The sequence below is a fragment of the Lissotriton helveticus genome, chromosome 4_1 (assembly GCF_964261635.1).
Source record: "Lissotriton helveticus chromosome 4_1, aLisHel1.1, whole genome shotgun sequence".
Taxonomy (NCBI): Eukaryota; Metazoa; Chordata; class Amphibia; order Caudata; family Salamandridae; genus Lissotriton; species Lissotriton helveticus.
The window spans coordinates 291606722-291626203 of record NC_136063.1 but is presented as its reverse complement, the minus strand read 5'-3'; the positions used below and the strand labels follow the sequence as shown (position 1 = coordinate 291626203).

Here is a 19482-nt window from a genome sequence, read left to right as displayed (position 1 = left end):
TCTATTTGCGGAATGCCAGGACAAAGTTGAAAAATATGGCTGACCAAAATGGAGTGTGGCTCAGTACAAGAAGTGGACTGGGCCAGGTTGGCGCTTACCTTCGGACTTACAAGAAATATAGCTGAAAAAATGTGTGTGAAGGTAAAGTTTGGAGGAATAGGAGTGAGGAGTTTGGAGTAGTTTGATAACTTCAGAGTAGTTCGAGGAGTTTAGAGTAGTTCTAGGAGGAGGTGGAGGAGTAGTTCGAAGAGGAATAGTTCTTCCAGGAGGATTAGTTCGAGGTGGAGGAGTAGTTTGAGGTGGAGGAGTAGTTCGAGGTGGAGGATTTCAAGGAGGAGGAGTGATTCGAGGAGGAGGAGTAGTTTGAGGAGGAGGAGTAACTCGAGGATGAGGAGTAGTTTGAGTTGGAGGAGGAGTAGTATGAGGTGGAGCTATCATCCGGGAGCCGTTGGAGGAAGCTGCGATTAAGATTTCCACATTTGAACTTTGTCTCGTTTTTTAAAAGCAAAAAGCTCCAGCGGGACAAAGCTGCAAGCTGTAACCCACAAGTGCTCCACAAAAGCAAATACCCTTTCTGCGCATGACTGCTGAACAGGATTTGCTGCTGCGGAGAAGAACGTAGCGGGAGCTGCCGCAAAGTCAGGCCGACCGGCATTGCACCTTGGTCGGATTGACAAGCAGGTAGGTCCTGGTCTCGGTTCTCAGAGCAATTTTTGGCCAAAAAGTTTCCAAGTACCAAGTTTTGGGTTCACTCACTTCCACTAGTTCAGGACTGGATGGAAGCACCCTGGAGGGTCAAGACTTACTAAGGCTGGGTCCAAGTTCAGGTTCGATATGAAGAGAGCCTTTTCTGTCACTGAGGGTCAGATAAGGAGGCCATACAACTAACCCTTGGAGTCACTCTGTAGGTCCTGCGTTCAACAAACGGAACAGAGTTTAAAAAGTAGGCCAAGCCTCTGAGGCAGAGCTTTCCAAACTGTGTGTCGCCTGCAAAGCGTGTTTGTCGCGGGATGACACTGGTATTAACGGGCACTTAGCACATAACTGCTGCTAATTAAGAGTCATTCCTTTGAAAGAGTGTCTCAGAGTCCGCCGCAGCAGCAGCGCGGACTCCAAGACACTCTGGTCTATGGGGGCCGGGCGATTCACAAGAACGCCTCTTAACAACTAAAAGGTCCTTTAAAGACCTGTGAAGTACTCGGTGCAGCTGTGTGTGCACCCGGGAAGCTGTTGTATATATTGTGGCCTTTGACTGCTTAACAGACTGTGAAGGTTAGCCGTGCCGTAGACCCTTTGGGCAATGTGTCACAACGTAATCTAATTGAGGAGCACGGGCACAGCCACAGTGCTCCTGTAGACCACCTGCGAAAAATCAAAGAAGCTATTGCCACACCCATGCAACACTTGTCCTGCCCTCCACAGTAGAATCTATAAGTAACATTAGTCACAAGTAAAGTGGCATGATGAACGATGACATGGTTGTAACCAACATAATGTATGCACAAATGGTTGCTCATAAATTACATTAAATTAATAGTTTTTTTATTTTAAAGAAGCTATATTTGCACTGCATCTTTGTTTGCAGCTCCAAGGATTTAGTTACAGGTGTAACGCTTGCTCTTAACGACCTCCATAAGCTGCAGATCTAAATATTTACTGTTAGAACAGTATGAAATAGCTTGGTAATAAGATCGTACACCTGTATAAAAGAGTGTGTGGTGTGGTAAGTACTACGTAATTGAAAGTATAAAATAAACGGCTCAGTATTTAGAACTCCCCCTGTAGATAGTAAAGGATGCAGACATCCACACCTGCTAGAGTTTACCCTGTGATGACAAATGTAATCATATCTGAAAGTATTATATTTTTAAACATACGGGCACTGATTATTTCAGATAATGTTTCACTTGAGTACTAATGTGGCATGGTCTTCTCGGAACAGCCCTTTACATCTTCCTCAAAGCTGGGGTGAGGTGGCTTCAGGCAGCATATCAGTCCTTCCAAGTGCTGAAGTACACTGCAGACCACAGCAGTAGGCAGTCCTCTGAGAGTCCTTCCATATGTCCAGAAAGTGAATTGAAGAGGCGTCTGAGGGTTCTATTTTCCTACCTGGTGCCTTCTTTGAAGTAGATGTTTCTAGAGTTTTCCTTTTGAAATCCTTGAAGTTTACTGGCTCCAAACTTGCTGCCTAAACAATGCGGTAGTGAGAATTCCTTTGTGTGAAGACAGGACAAAGCCTATTGATTTGCAGAATGGGCTGCGTCCAACTCTGCCCCCCCGCCCCCAGAGGTGGCTCAGCCAGGCATATCGAATTCCTCTATTCTATGGCTGTCTAGAGGAATAAACAATGTCTAACTGCCAACTACACCCAGTCATGTGACCCAAGAATAGGCTGCAGGCACCAAGTAGGGCACTAAAATCCCAAGTTTCTAAAAGGGGCATTTTCAAAATTGTGACTTAAAATCAGACTTTACCATTAAAGAAGATTTTAAATTACAGTTTCTCAAACACAATACATGAAAGTCCGACTTGCTTCTAATCAAAAGTTAGCACCTATTAAATGTGATAAGGCTACTCAATATTATTCTATAGGAGAGGTAGACCTTGCAATAGCGAAAAATTAATTTAGGAGTTTTTCTCTACCAGGATATGTAAAACTTCAAAGTATGTGTCCAAACTTTTAATTGCAAAGCGGGCTGCCTATGGCCCACCTTAGAGGTGACATATGTAATAAAAGAGGAGTTTAAGGCTTGGCAAGGGGGTTATTTTCCCAAGTCAAATTGAAAGTTTAAAACTGCATTCAGACTGCAATGGCAAACCTGGGAGAGGTTTTAAGAAGTTACTTAAGTGGGTGACACAATAGGTGCTGCAGGCCCACTAGTAACATTTAATTAAAAGGCACTGGGTATATGGTGTATCACTTTACTTGGGGCTTATAAGTAAATTACATATGCCAAATGGGTGTAAGCCAATTTTAAGCAAGTGAGCACAAGCAATTTAGGACTGGTTGGCAGTGGTAAAATGCAAGGAGTGCTAAAGCCAGCAGAAACTAATTTAGAAAAATAGAAGAGTGAAGGCAAAACGTTTGGGGATGATCCCACAGAGAGGACCAAGTCCAATCTTACCCCAAATGAGTTTACAGTTTTGTTACATTTCACTTAAAGGAATTTGGCAGATTTGCTTACCTAAACATTTGAATACTCAGTAATTGTCAATACTCTTATTACCAGAACTGTGTGTGTCTCACTGTGGTATTTAATCAGAATACCTCAAAAAGATCATCATGTCAATTAGCCAGTATTATTGCCTATATATACCATTGTCTATTTCTATTGTATATTTCTTACTGAAAAGTAACTCTTGTAAATATTGTCGTGCAAACTCTGTCAGGCACTCTAATACCCTTAGGTCAAGTTTGCGATATACAAAACAAGATAAATAAATGAATAAATAAATCTAAAAAGGTGACAAAAGCAATCTTGAGCCGTAACACCCAATAAGCTTGTGGAACACTGATTTCTTATTTCAGAAATGTTAAGATTGGTTACATGTAAAAGAAAACAGAAGCCATTGAAAGGCCCATTCAAACCTAACTTACATTATCATTTTGATGCGCTTTATAAAAAAAAAAAAGTACACAAAACAGATGTCATGGTATATTACTTTCCAGGATTTGCTCAAATCCTTTTATACAGTAGATCAAGCCATTATCCAGAAGTATTGAAAACCTGCAAGATTTAACCTAGCATTAGACCTTCATAATGAACCTCAATGCGAATGTTACGAGGAATTTGAGAACAGAACTGGAAAGCAAGATAAGCACTAAGTTACAAGAAAATAGAGGCATTAAAAATGCTGATTCTGGTGCCAGTTCTGCTCAGTTGGCACACTAACTTTCTACATAAACTTGTTATTAACAGAGGATAGAGACTACTAACCAAAAATGCCCAAACCCAATTTATGTGAGGAATCCGTGCTGCCAATGACAACTCCAGATTTGCTCATGCAATTACTAGCTGCCACAAAGCAGCATTATAAATTCAGAGAACAACAACTTAAGAAGTCAAAGAAATGGTTTGTTTTTGATTCAGAAAGTCTGTTGGTAGCCTCTCACAACATGTGGTAAATTGTTATTAAAAAGAAGCACATAGTGCTAAATCCTGAGGCTACGGGATATCAAAAAAGGGAGTGAAGAGGTGGTGCTACTCAGCACCGCGGTGGGCTAATCCTCCTCTTGCGAAAGTACGAATAATCAACAGAGACCACCTGAAATTAAATCAGTAGATATTCCGATGTTCTTGGAATACACTCAGTGTGTTAAAATACCCCTCACACACCAAAAGGGCCCTTGGTGTCATGCTTCATCATCGGGGTCTTCCCGCCCCCGCTGCGGGACGGGTCGGGGCAGTGCTGCGACAAGCGACTACGCCGGAGCACCTTTTATTGTGAGTACTATGTGAGTGAAATGAAGTGAGTGTCAGTGGGGTCAGGAGTGATATTACGAGTGAGGTTTAAAAAATACCTGGCCTAGTGGTAGAAAAAACTATTTAATAGGCACTGGCTGGTATTGTTAAAAGGGGTGAGGCGGAGGGCAAGAGCGGGTTACTAGCCTTGCTCTCCTGTGTGGGTCAACATGTTTCGGGGCGACATGCCCCTTCGTCAGGACCGGGTATAGATCCCCCTGTCACTCACTAATGTTCTCCCACAATTTGAGAGTGTAGTGTATTATAAATGTGTATGAATATATATTATAGATACACGTATTCTAGCTATCTCAGAAATTCTGATGATATAAGCTTTAGAAATGAGGAGACAATGCCCCATGAGCCAAGCTGGGCGAAGGGTAAATGGGGTCCAATCAACCCCAACACCTCAGTGCTTCCTCCTTCGTCAGTGGCTTCCGTGGTAAATCCTGAGGCACCATTACCTAGAGAGCCGAATCGTGAGGACCTAACTGGCCAGATTAAGAAGTTGAAACCAAATATAAGAGATGGTCAAGGAGACTTTAAACATCAGCCTGGAAGTGAAGGTTGGCAGTCTACACATTAAAACTCAACAATGTGCGTGCACATACAAAGGACAATATCAGTCAGGTGAGCCGACTGTTCATGTGTTGAGTACTTGTCTTCCAATCAAAGATGACAAGAGAAGGCAGGATATGAAGTAAGCAGCATCTGCGCATGCCCAAGTAAAGCAAAAGCATTTTCTCTAGGACTTCATCCTAATTTTCTCCTTTTACTAAGCTCAGAAGAAGCAGCATCCATAACGTTCCAATCCGAGAATTTGCAATCATGAGAGCCAAGAGATTACATAATTTCTTTAGGGAGCACAATTTTTAGAAATTGCACACTTTTCAGAAATGAACACTCATGATGCATTGTGATATTCAATGTTAAGTTTAATAACACCAGTTACAGTGACCAATTTCTTTTTATATTTAAATTTGAATCAAAGTGAAAAACTAGGTAAAGAATGGGAGCGGAAAGTGAGAAGAGGTAAATTTACAGAAATAATTTCTTGCTTCAGTCAGGGTATCAAAGGAGCACTCTGCATTTCTCTTTCTATACGCCAGTCCTCTGGAAAAGCCTCTAAAACTGCAGAACTGATGCAGAGATTGTTTGGTAGGAGTCAATAGCCCTCAAGAGCGCGCTGTAGCTCTACTATCTTTAAAGCGCTCCAATGCAGAGTCCACCTCCTCTCAAAGAGGCAGGACCTATTAAAAGGCATGTCCATTAAGAAGTAATGCACATTGCCGTAGAATCGTGTGGCTCATGTCCACGAGTCTCAACTATAGACAACACTGGTACTGACTTCTGGATAGCACAATATTAGTCAGGGTCAAGCCAAGAAAGATCGAGGCCTGACACTGCATCCAGTGGCGTCTGCACTGGCATCAGGGAGGCACGAACCAGCATGATTCATGGAGACAAGTGGAAGACCGTACCTGAGTAAGTAAATGCCACTTACATGTAGCCCTGTGCCATTATTTCTGGGGCAGCATGGCGCCATCATGGACTGGCACACTGCCACCCATAGGTCACCCTTTTGGTCATGAACAGATGCATTTAGGGGCTATAATCCAGGTAACATGTAAGCCTCTCTGCAATATTGTAATTGTATTGTAATTGCATTGGTATAGCGCTTAGTACTCCCAACGAGGCGTCAAAGCACTTTTTCGGCGAGTAGCACTCTACTCCAGGACCCATAAAGGATTAGTGGTGAATTAGTATAGTGAAATATGACAGTAATTTGAGTGGTGGATGTGTTAGTTATTTGGATTGAGAAGGACAGCGGCGGGATAGAAGAGGGAAAAAGGTTTCCATTTATATAGCGCTTGCTACCCCGGATTAGGTGTTGAAGCGCTTTTTTGGCGAGTAGCACGCTAATCCTGAACCCAAAAAGGATTAGTGGTGAATTAGTATTGTGAAATATGAAAATGAATTTGATAGTTGGACATGTTTGCCTGTTATTTGGATTGAAAAGGACTGGCACACTGCCACCCATAGGTCACCCTTTTGGTCATGAACAGATGCATTTAGGAGCTATAATCCAGGTAACATGTAAGCCTCTCTGCAATATTGTAATTGTATTGTAATTGCATTGATATAGCGCTTACTACTTCCAACGAGGCGTCAAAGCACTTTTTCGGTGAGTAGCACTCTACTCCAGGACCCATAAAGGATTAGTGGTGAATTAGTATAGTGAAATATGACAGTAATTTGAGTGGTGGATATGTTCGTTATTTGGATTGAGAAGGACAGGGGCGGGATAAAAGAGGGAAAAAGGTTTCCATTTATATAGCGCTTGCTACCCCTGATTAGGTGTTTTTGGCGAGTAGCGCGCTAATCCTGAGCCCAAAAAGGATTAGTGGTGAATTAGTATTGTGAAATATGAAAATGAATTTGATAGTTGGACATGTTTGCCTGTTATTTGGATTGAAAGGATGGTAGAGGGATAGAAGATGGAAGGATTTAGACTTTCTTTGTTTTGTCTGTTTGTTTTGGAGATCATAGCAGTAGGAGGAGGCTTGGGATGAGTAAACGAGATGTGGAGGGGAGAAGAGTCAGAGGGAAGGGTCGGAATAGTAAAGAGGTATGAGATGATGCAAGGAATGGTAGAGCAGGAAAGAGTCTAGAAAAGGTTATTTTGGGGATCAGAGTAGTGGTATGGGGTTTGGGATTAACGAGAGAGTGGAGGTAGAGGATATAATGATAGAGGCATAGGGTGAGAAATAGGGGAGTTGAGGTAAAGATATATCATGCTATGGAGATGTATTCTTAAGACTTCAGCAGAAATGTGGGCTTCGATATGGGTTATATCTCCTGCTCATAAAAATGGGACTATTTACCATAAGACAAGTTGAAATAGCCACTAGGCTTTTGACATCAGTTAGTCAAATTAAAACAGGACCAAAACACTCACAAGAGGCATACATCTGTCCAGGAATAAGTGGAAAAAAACACTCAAATCACTGGACTTAGTACAGAGGAAAATACTAGATATGACCCACTGTGGTGTGGTTTTCCTTTCTTTTCTGCATAGACTGCTCCCATTTACGTGATCTCTCCGAGAGATATGACACATTTGAGGCCCTGTTACCACGTCAGCTACATTTTCTGCTTCTTAGCAGTGGACTTAAACAGTTGTTTAATGGGATAGAGCCCTTTTAAAGGTATTACTGGTAGGACGAACCATTTTCAGGAAGATTTCTAGGTAGATTGTAGCCTGGTACCTACTCAGTCAAAGAAATGAAAGAACTTCAGAGGATATGGACTTATTATTCAATAGTCCAGCTTGTATGGAGTAGTGCCCACCATCTGGTCAGGAATTAAGAGAAGCTCCTGCTAGAGAAGCTCCAGCAGGACAACACAAACAACCTTGCAAATGAACACTTTCTCTTCGCTCTTTAGGGGGTATTCACACATGTTCAAGCTACAGAGGTACATTCTCAGAACGACTAATAGATAGCATTAATGTGTTTAGCATCATCATCTCCTTATCTATACTTGAGCCTAGTGCATTTGAGATAAACTGAACAGTCTATTGTAGACACTCTTTCACTGGCTTGCATATGAGTGCAACACTGCAGGAAATCGTGGTGTTATTCCAGAAACAGAGGATTCCCAAGAGAGGTAATGTAGGCCCGTCCAGAGTTGGAGGGTTTTGATAGTAAACTGCAACTTAATAAACTAGATAGTGTGACCTGGTGATTACTATCCACTTGTCAGGTGTTATTCTAATTCTACCAGAAAGCATGGAAGATAATGTCAGTCTCCACTAAACTAGATAGTGTGACCTGGTGATTACTATCCACTTGTCAGGTGTTATTCTAATTCTACCAGAAAGCATGGAAGATAATGTCAGTCTCCACTGGGTGGTGTCAATCGGCACTAGAAGGCAGTCAATTTTGTTTTGTCTAGTTTAAAAGCTTTCTTTCTCCTTTGGAGGTTCTTTGTTGCATCAATGCGCAGGAAAGATGACAAAGTGAGTTGCTTGAACAATCTTGTTAAATGCTGTAATGGGTATTAGTTGCATTTAAAACAAAATTGAATTTCAATAGCACAAACATTGCCTTCCAAGGACTTGGGCGGTGATCTAAATTCCACCAAATTCTGACAGATCCAGGATATTCACCACAGGCAGAATTACTACTCAAGGACATACTGCTGGAAGAGTTACTACCTCTATGTTGTGTAATGGCAGTCATAATTTCTATGCAATGTACATGACCATTTTAATCAGATACCAAGCTATGATCAAACCTAAGAAATTTCTGCACCGGGAAATCTGTCTAAATTTTGTTTGCTAGGTCTTCTTAGTGTGTCACATTTGTATGAAACAGCCCTGTCACTTTCTTAAATATCTGGTTCAGCTTCTGCAAGATACGCTGACAACATCACTGCCTCAACCAACTACAGAGTTAGTGTGTTTTAATCAGATGTCACAGTTGTGTCAAACGTTATATTTTGTTGCTCAACCAATATTTTACCCGAAAGGAGTTGTCCTAGTGCCACCAACAAGCACCTGCTTCACTTAATTTCCATTTCAAAATATTAAGCTGTTGGCATCACAAATTTAAGAGCTGCAGACTGTATCTATGAATAAAAACCCACATGTTGGGTGATATTTAAAAACATTTGTGGCTATGAGTGGGAATAAGAGGTGATGCAGGGTTCTAGAGTCTTAGTTCCATTTCTTAGGGACTTCAGTGCAAAAACAGACTTGGGGTTCAACTGAATCTGGAGGTAGTTCAAAATGTCCCAGCTGGTCTACCTTGGAGAAGAGCAAGACATCACAGACGGAATTTTCAAATTGGTGCTGATGGCTAGACCAACACGTCCCATCAGACTCACTTTGGAACAGACCAAACTAAAAAAAAAATCTTCTTATACGATTTACTAAAATACAAATGTTTGTGACCCTCTTTCAATTTAACAGAAGTCTTGAATTTAATTCATATGGTCTCCTCCGGATAACGTGTCACCCCGTACAAAGCACTTAATATGCTGGCCCATTTAAACTCCATGCATTCACAATGATCAGTACGTTGGCAGCGCTAATACAACATGTGTTATCACAATGGAAAACAGGCATTAACTACAGTCAGGTTATTATGCAATCAATTTTCTGAAAAGGGAAAACAGAAATGCCTTCGAGGCAATCTGTTGTAATGTCAAAATGAGCTCTATCACTAGTCTGGCACAGAGAAAATAAGAAATCAACTAAGTAACATTCTGTGGTTTGATGGGAGGTGGAAACTACAGGGTATTTTTCTTGTTTCTTTAGATAGGAGATACGTTCTGTTCTTCTTGTGCCAAATACAAAAAGACACTATACAATACATGTTAGAGCAACTCTGACGTATATTTTTATAAACATCTAACATAAAGATCCTAAAAATAAAAAGATTATACAAGACTGAGAGAGATATAAAAACCAGCAAGTGTGAAGCTCGGATGAGGCAATGAGAGGTCAGGTAGGCCGAAGCATTACTGAATGACCGATATTTATGGCCTAGTAGAGGATGAGAAATTAGGAAGTGGTAGATAGAGAAGCACACAGATGCCAACAAGGAAGGTAACATGCATTTGGTTGCAGGGACAGCACGAAGTCTGTAAGGGCCACGAAGTTATACAGACTGAAAATATCAAAAAGTACACACATGGCCATGCTTACAGATGAGGTGTATTTGTTTACATTATTTTAATGGAGTACATCTGTTTCTATAATTACTTTCCCGAAGTTGAATACAAATAATAAACATACTTGATAAATAATAAACTGTCAAGATAGTAGAGTCTATACCAAACTCACCCCAATCCAGCTAAATCAGATACAAGGTTTCCTAAGGCAGCAGCTGAAACAAAAGATATATTTTCATTAAACCACACTGAATAGTGAACAAGTAAAGAGAGGTTAACACACTAGAGTGTAGGCTTTGTAAAACAAAGTAGCGAGTTTCCAGACAAAACGAGTCAGTAATGCATACCGTCAAGCCAGTCTTTACACAAACTAATAATTTTCTACATTAAAATGTTGTCTAAATGAGGGATTAAGAAACAGTTATACAATTTATATCCAACTGGAAAGATGACATAATACAACAGTCCCTGAAAACATCACATTACTGTCAGACTGGTTCAAAAGAAGTCTCCAACATTAGCTCTCCGGTAACTTCAATACGGTGACCCAAGATACTATTTTCTGCATGCTGCTCCATGGCTCTAACTCTCTCCTTTTCATGCAAAGTTCAGTGGATAATTGTCTCCACATTCTGTTTCTATCATCCAAGACACTGAGAAAGAAGGTGACATTTTTATGTTGAAAATAAAGGCAGAATTAGATGGTAATACTGGTACCCTTGTGCAATCATGCACTAACTGGAGGCATGACGCTAGAGTATAAACATATTTACTAACTCTTGATTATATACTACATATATCCTACAACTATAGCAGCCAGTAGTGGCTGTTTTCCATAGCCTTAATTAAAACAATACAATAAGTTACACTTTAGATGTGCACTAGACCGGAGGTGCATCCAAATCAGTCTATCAAAATCACGGATGCCCAAACAATGGTTATAGCAAGTCCCTTTGCTTGCAATTTTGTAGACGTCCAAGCACCTAATTATTTTTTTAGAAAACAGGACAGCCAGAGTATTACAATTTGAAGAATAAAAATCATTAGTATCTAGCTAACCAGGAGATAATTCCTCTGACATATAACAAAATAAGGCCCTTTGGTGCTGTAGAATGCAACAGGATGTTACAGTCAAAACAGTAAATCGGAATATAATGAAAAAAAATATCATCTTACAAAAAAGTTGTAGCCTGAATATAGACCACCACAACATTGTGAAGGCAATTTCACAGAGGCAAAACATAGATTTACTATTCTTAGCTCCGTATCTTGAATATGTATATCATCAAGGTACACGCTTGTCGAGTTAATAGTATATCTCTTCTTACCAATATATAACTACTTTCACAACGATATGGTTGTTGACACTCGATTCATTATATTTTACCAGAAAAATGCAGTTTGGTATAATACCTGGAAAAAATGGCGAAAGTAAAGACAATGCCCAAGACTGCAATATCACTCTGGATAATCTCAGAGCAAAATATACAAAGACCTTTAGTTGGATGGGTGCGTGAAAGATGCAAGTGATATTGGGGTAACTGACCACCAAGAGCATTCAGAAGTGTGAGGGATTGATGCACTGTTACTTTACCGTCCCAGTTTACCCTACCTGAAACCAACCTAGTTCTTTGATACTGCTGGTCGATCCTCCCCGTTGGTATGGGGCACAAGTGTTTAAATAAAGTGCTGTGTGTCTTTGACAGACATTTACTCCAAAGAATTTACACCTTGTTCAGTTTTTGTGCTGTGCTTTCACATGATTCCCCAAATATATCCTTGAAGTTGCTGAAGCAGCTCTATCTGTGGATACATTTTTTAATAATTTATAATCTGTAGATTTTTCAGCAATTGACATGTTAAGTGTAGACGTTACAAAGAAAAAAATGTTGCCCTGAGACTTAACTTCCATGCACCCTCACAACAAAAGGGATTGGCCGCTTGCTCCAACCTAAACATGCCTTGTATGGCAAAAATATCCCTTGCACTTGTGCACTGACCCATAGGATGGAAATAACACTTCTTTTTTCAAACCGGTACAAAGGTGGGTTTGGAGCATGCCAAGTAACATGGTGAACGGACCAATGCTCTGCTAAAGACCCCAGTAATCATCCCGGTAAAAATCTATCAGAAGCGACATCGTACCCAGAGAAATAAATGACTTAATTGATGTACGAGAGATAAGTGGATCACTCTCCCAAAATGAAAATTGTAGGTATGATTCTAGATGGTGATATGAGGGATTTTCCCTACGGTCCTACAACAGGAGTGCGACCGAGGCAGGGCTCTCGACACTAGATGAGCAACTGTAAATGGACAATGAATTAAAAGACCAAAAGTGGCACAACTTGTACTCCCTTCCTCTGCCTCGCCCCGGTGAAAGATGGGAGAAGACTTGCAGAGGAGCAGGGCTCTAGTGATTAGCGAGGGGCTATCCAAAGTCGTGAAGAGGTTTCTTGGCAAGGTAGAGCAGGAGCGGTGAATGAGAAGAATCCTCGGCAGAGTGACGAGGAAGAAACCAAAGGCCCAGACAAAAGGAGAAGTGTACAGGCGCGGGCTGAGACCAGCCTGCTCATGCGAATGAGTGCTTTAAAAGGCACAGACGATCACGCTGGCAGTGAGATGAAACTGGTAACCATAGAAGTAAAAGTGGGCGGCTCTGGCCCGTTAGGACTTACGGAATACAGTTGAATGCATGATAGCAATGAAAGAGAGGGTATATGAACTGAAGACATCACAGGGGCCTTCGAAACAAAAGTAGCAACACTTGGAAGCCACCCAAAATCCCAGCCTCCCAAGATGGAAGGGGCAGCTTTCCTTAGCAGAGGAGCATCGCAACAGCTCGGAAGGATTCCCGGAGTTCAGACGACCGCTAATAACACAGCGGCTACATTTTCCGGTTTCGGAAGATACATCATTCAAAGAGATGCCTTCGCAGTGGATTACGCTGACCTAAATTGAGCGAAAACGGTGTTTGTTTTCCCAGACGCGAACTGGAGCTGAGAATCATAAAATGGCGGCCGCCCGCCGAACATAACAAAACGCGAACGGCTGATGCAGCTCAATAATTTTAACACAATCACCCCTCTGAAGTGGATCGGGCGGTGGTTCCCTACAAGTCAAGGTATTTCGAATATTTTATCTCGATTTCTGTGAGGCTTTGTGTATCGGCGCCGGCCTGCCTGACTCACCAATGGCGGCTATTATGAGACATGAATGATCGTCTTGGAGGAGGAGCTACGCAAGCATCCAAGATGGCCGCATAAGCTCCCGGCTCCGTCGACCTCCCTCGCTGGCGGACTTATCCTGAACTTCATCCTGACCTCCCGCCAGACTCCCGTGTGTCTGAATGGTTGCTGAGCCCAGAGGGGCAATGCCGGAGTTTTTATCGCATATATTGACAAAGTTACACCGTCTTTCATTTTTGGGCCTCCTCCAGTGTGTAAGCCGGGACCTCGAGTACTGACCCAGCCGGATTTCAGTTGAACAACATCGGCCGCGGGTGCACGGCAGAGTCCGGTCTCATCGGAGTGGAACATATTCTCTGTCCCGGTGGTGGTTTTCGGTCCCTGCGAAAACTGGACGAACAGCGACGAAACGTGGTTGCTGCGGTGGGTGGGGGCCAGGTCCCGGGACCCTGCTGCAGCCCTCGGGGTCCGCGGGTGGGGCCCCCGCTCTCGGCAGTGGTGTAAAGGTCGCCAAGCCTGTGAGTCGCCAGTCGCTTCCGTCCACTCCGCGCCTGTTGGTTTCCCCGGAGTAGCCGGCCTCCGGGGCTGAAGATCTTCTTTTCTATCGCCCACGCGGAGATGGATCGGACGATGTGTGGACCGACCCTGGGGACCGTAATGGCCGCCATCGGGGCTCTTCGCTAGCAAATGGAGGCTACTCTCCACAATTTGACTGCACGCCTCGAGACTGTTTGTTTGAGACCGGACTCCAGCCTTGTGTTAGACCTGCGACATACGCTTACCCCCGGGACGCTTGATCTACCTTGAGAGGAGAACCCCGACTATGATCTGAACCTGGTGCCGATTGTGCCCGCACGATTACAGCGCTACGTTACTGGAGCCCCTGAACACCTAGCAAGATCGGCAAAGTCATCGCCCGCACAGGACTCACTTCTTCCTTCTCTTCTGCAGACCACCACTACTATTTTTTGGATTGACTTTCGTGTATCTGATGGACTTCGGAACTTAACCTTTTTGACTCTTTTTGGCTATATTGATCTCCTTTTTCAACGACACTTTGACTCTTTTGCTACTATATTGGTTCTACTGGATAGGGTTTGTGCAATGGATCGTCAGGGCCAGGGCTGATTTGACTTGAATTTGGTACGATGACTTTCTTTTGGCTCAGCTGGGTTGTTTCTGTGGGAGTGAGGGCCAGATGGAATTCTTATTGTCTGGATTTGGTGTGACTGCTATGATCGAAAAGGGATTTGCTGTATCTGTGGTGCCGGGGGCTGGGCGGGACGTTTTTTTCTCTGTCGGTGGCTCCCCTATCGGTTTGCTTATTAGTCGGTTATAACTTGCTTAATACCGCGGTAGGGGATGTCTGCTTTTGGCGGGGGGGAGGGGAGTCCGGGAGCACGTATTGTTTTGTAATACATCTCCTCCTCCATCTTTTCCCTTCCCTGGGGTGTAGTTTAGGGGGCGACAGGCACGCTGCTAGTGGGGTTAGGTCGTAGCCATCCGCAGGGGTGCAGGGTGGGGGGTTGAGGGTTTATTTTTTTATTTTTCCTTTATTGTGTTCTATGACCTTTCTATTTCCCTTTTCCCTTCTTCACAAGAGATGCGGCATTTTCTCCTGATCTTTTTGTCTCTCATGTCCGGGTGTCGAATGTCCAATCTGCATATCCTGTATCCCTGGTGGGCGGGTTCTGCTGAGGTTTGCTTATGGTTATCTGTATCGTATTGTTTTGCCTCAGCTCTAAGCTGGTATTGATTTTTCGGATGCCTAGGATTGTACTGTATTTCCTCAATTCCTTCGCCCGTTCCCCGCTGTACTATGTACCACCAAATGACACCCGGTATGTACATTTTTACTCTTGTGTTATAAGCAATAAAAATATATACAAAAAAAATAAATGAATGATCGTCTTCCCCCGAGCATGCTTAAAACGCTCCAGAGCTTACCGGCGAATTACATAGAGTCCCGAGTGGGTGAGTTGGCTGCTGGGAGCGCCCTGGGTCTCACCAACTTTGATCCCTCGCCATCTGAGTGAGAGGAGAACAAGAAAGCCGCTGCAGGAAGGAACAGGTCTCCTTTCAACCCGCCTGACCCTAAAATGGCGTTCGGAACCCCCTCACATGGGAGATATCACAGGAGACATCCCCGAATTTCCTGGGGGTAAGGGAGAGCTCTACTAAGGCACTCGGAAAGGTCTTTTGAATGATCTGTAGAAAGCCCAGTTACAGTGAGACACGGTAACACACACAGCCCTTACCTGACCCTAACATGGCCACCATGAACCACTAATAAGCCCTTCCTCGAGAAGACCCACCATTTCAGGCTCCAAGAAAGACCTAGACATTCACCAGTCACCTCCCTCAAGCGCAACTGACCCATAACGCGGAGAGGGATCCCCTGGAGACCTGAGCGGAACTGGACTCCCTGGCGGTGGGCAGTGATCTCACCTATGCCACCTAAAATAGCCCTAACCATGGTATCAACTACTTCACACCGGCGGAGAAAAAACTGGTGGACGACTAGGAGAGTGTTAATGCACAACCGAATATGGGGATCAGCTAAGTGCACTCGGCGAACTGCGAATAACAAACTCACTACCCAATCACACAGCAGACAATCCAAGAAATAGGTGAGCCTGAGCCTCTCCCTCAAACTAAATATTTTACACGAACTCCTAAGTGCTAAGAGACTGTTCAACAAGGTCGATGTCTGGTGGAGCTGCCTAGACAGTTCTAGAGGAAATCGACTCTGGGTCACCCCCTCGGCCGTCACCTATCCAGCCGGACCTTGGACATTTTTCCCTTCGTCTCTAGCCCTTCCTCTGATCCCTCACCTCACCCCCCATCCTCCCATGCCACATTCGTCTTATATCATGTACCTTTGTAACATTGCTATTTGCTGTTTTTCTTTTGTGTATGCATCACTATGTTCCAGTAACTGTTTCTAACCATGCAACTCTTACTGAGTTCCTACCCCCTACCCCTCCCGACTCTACTCCTCTCCACTCTCTGGCTACTGATTTCTCCCCTTACCTGTCCTGGCCATAGTCCCCACCCTGTTTACCTGTGTATCACCCACGTCTTTTGAGAGCTAGCTATTCTGTCTGATGCCCGATGGAGCTACCTGGTTTAGCTATAGGGGAGATAGGTCGGGGATTCCCTCCTTGGACGTCACCTACCCAGTCGGTCTTTAGCCAGACTTCCTTTCGTCTCTCCTATCGTCTCTTCCCACTTCCTCCCTCTATTTATTATCTCTACTTCTCTCCTCTCTCAATGTATTTAGACTGAACTATTCTGTCTGATGCCCGATGGAGCTACCTAGATTAGCTATAGGGGAGATTGGCCGTGGACTCCCTCCTTGGTCGTCACCTACCCAGTCGGCCTTTTGACAGATTTCACTTCGTCTCTCCTTGTTGTTTCTTCCCCCATCCTCCCTTTCTCACCTTCCCTGTCCCCTCCCCTCTACGCACCATTTATTTTGCCATCCTTGTTCCTTAATGTTTCCTATTGAGACCTGGCTATTTGGCCTAAGCCCGATGGAGCTACCCGATAGCTATAGAGGAGACTGGTTATGGGACTCTCCCCCATCCGTCACCTACCCAGTCGGTCTTTGGACGGACTTGCCTTCATCTTTCTGCGGTATCTCCCTCCCATCCTGTTTTTCTGCGAACATCTTCCCTCGACACTTGAAACCAAACTATTTGGCTGATGCCCGATGGAGCTACCTGGTTTAGCTATAGGGGAGATGGACCGTGGATTCCCTCCTTGGTCGTCACCACCCCAGTCGGCCTTTAGACAGACTTCCTCTCGTTTCTACGGCTGTCTCTCCCCTTATCCTCACTTTCTCACCTCACCTACCCCCCACTTCTCTTCTCTCTCCTTTCTCTCCTCTCCTAATGTATTGCTGACTGTTCGTTGTAAGGTGTAATTGTTGATTTTTTCTGTTATACTGTTAAATCACATTGTTGCATTTCCTTTCGCCCCTCCTGCAGTCTCCACCCTCATCCTCCCCCTTTGTATGTCTCTCCCTCTCCCCTCTCTCAATGTATTGAGACTGAACTTTTTTGTCGGATGCCTGATAGAGCTACCTGGTTAACCTATAGGTGCGATGTAAATGTAAATGTAAATGTAGTATACTTGTAAAGCGCACAGCTTCCCCAGCAACGGGGCGTCCCGGCGCTGTATAACTCTGGGGAACCCGTCCTGGCTTTTCCTGTGGGATGGTCCCTTGCTGGGAGTCCCCAAGGTGGAGCCAGGCATCCCCGGAATTGGTGGGGCCGTTGTGGAGATTAGGCAAGCTAATGCCCAGAGTTGCCGAGTGGAACCCCTGATTAGAGTAAGCACCGAAGCGAGAATTATCGAGTCCGCTGACCAAGGTCCACGACCCTGCCGCGTCGGGAATTAAACCCTGGTCCCAGGCTGACTTCTGCTCTCAGGCCTGCCGCCTCTAACCAGTGAGCCACACTACTCCACGATGGGCCGTGGATTCCCTCCTTGGCCTTCACCTTACCATGTTGTGCTGTAGACAGACTTCTTTTCATCTCTCCGTACTGTCTCTTTCCTTATCCTCCCTTTCTCACCTCCCCTGCCACCTCCACTTCCTCTCTCTCTCCTTTCCCCACTCTCCTAATTGTATTGCCTATTTTTGGGGGGGGGGGGGGATTCTTTGTGTAATTTGTTGAACTTTTTCTGTTTCATTGTTGATTCTTATGTAAAGCGCTCCGATACCTCCGGGTCTAGCCAGCGCTATATAAAACTCTTAAAATAAAATACAAATAAAATAAAAGTAGGAGATACATAAGGAAAGGCCAGGAGGAGCAACCTCAGCGTAATGAGTCTACCAATGGAGGTGGAAGGGTATAGGGCACCAGCCAGATCTGTTCCTGGAGAACTGGCGGATGACAATAGTACCGACTGAGGAAGTGTCACTGTGCTTTGTGGTGAAGGAGGGTCATGCCCTGTTGCCCCAACTGCTTCGGGTGGTGGGAGGGGGCAACTCCAGCTACTTCAGACCTTTCCTAATGAGAGGGACACAGTGCTAAAGACAGCTAGAAAAAACACAAATGTGATGTTTGAATTGTTCCATGTAATGTTCTTTCTAAACCACAATTGGCAAGTAATGAAGCAGGAAATCCTTTGACGAGATGAAGAAAAAACACTGCGCTATGTAAATGACATATGCTCCTCTTCCCTGCTATAAAAAAGGTAATGCACAACTTTCTTTTTTGACATGCTGAAGGAGCATGGCAATGGGCAGAGGGAAGAAGACTTAAAAGAAATGAGTGAAAAGGAGAGCGAAGTTGCCTGAAGCAAGCAAGACCAAGAAAGAATAGGTTGAGATCACAACAAAGGTGGCGTACCCAAAAGGATGGTCATTAGTGGGGAGGGGGAAGTTTAATGCCCACAGGATTAAGTGTGGAATGAGGGATACACTGAGAAGTATGAATTCATAAGGAGATGACGCAAAGCAAGCAGGGAAGGGTAGCGAGTGAGAAGAGGCAGAACACAAGTGAGTGGAAAGTCGCGCACAAACCCACAAAGTTGCTCTGGCCTACCAAGATAGAGACATACAACTTACCAAAATCAAAAACAGATTTAGTATCATGATGTGGAATGTAAATGGGCTGGGAGACAACATTAAGAGGGAAATAGTAGGAAAAATAAGAGAAGGCATAAAGTGGACATACTGCTCCTCTAGGAGACACATAGGACGGTCACAGGATACTGGTTCCTAGTGAGAGGTAGATACGAGTTGCTGGCAAGTGGGGGATTCAGTAGAGGGTCAAAAGGAGCGGCAGCTTATCATAACAGCATGGAGGGACACAGAGAGCCGTTATGCAGGGGTCAAAGCTGCATAGGGGAGAGTTACATACTACTACCAGCATCTGATCCCAATGTACACTTCATGTTCTGAAGATATCAGGTTAGATATTCCGAGCCCCCTTTCCCCCCCCACGCACAGATTTTTAAGGGACAACTTCAACATAGTGATGGATGTTATACTGGACAGATCAGGGGGAAACGAGAGCAGGGCATGAGATGAGACAAGACTGATGTGAGTTGCAGCTAATTATGGTCTCGAAGAAATTAAAGAGATTGATGCATGCAATACTCTGCACTTTTCAGGTGCCCATTATACATTCTCGAAACTG

At 44.0% G+C, this 19482-nt stretch overlaps 1 protein-coding gene across 1 annotated transcript in view; it reads right to left on the bottom strand.

The window, feature by feature from the left end:
- TMEM65 (transmembrane protein 65) overlaps positions 1 to 19482 on the bottom strand; it is a 293983-nt gene that overhangs the window by 57113 nt on the left and 217388 nt on the right. Inside the window, exon 5 of the mRNA XM_078686794.1 lies at positions 10315 to 10357. Coding sequence (XP_078542920.1) covers positions 10315 to 10357 — 43 coding nt within the window. The remainder of the gene's footprint in view (positions 1 to 10314; positions 10358 to 19482) is intronic.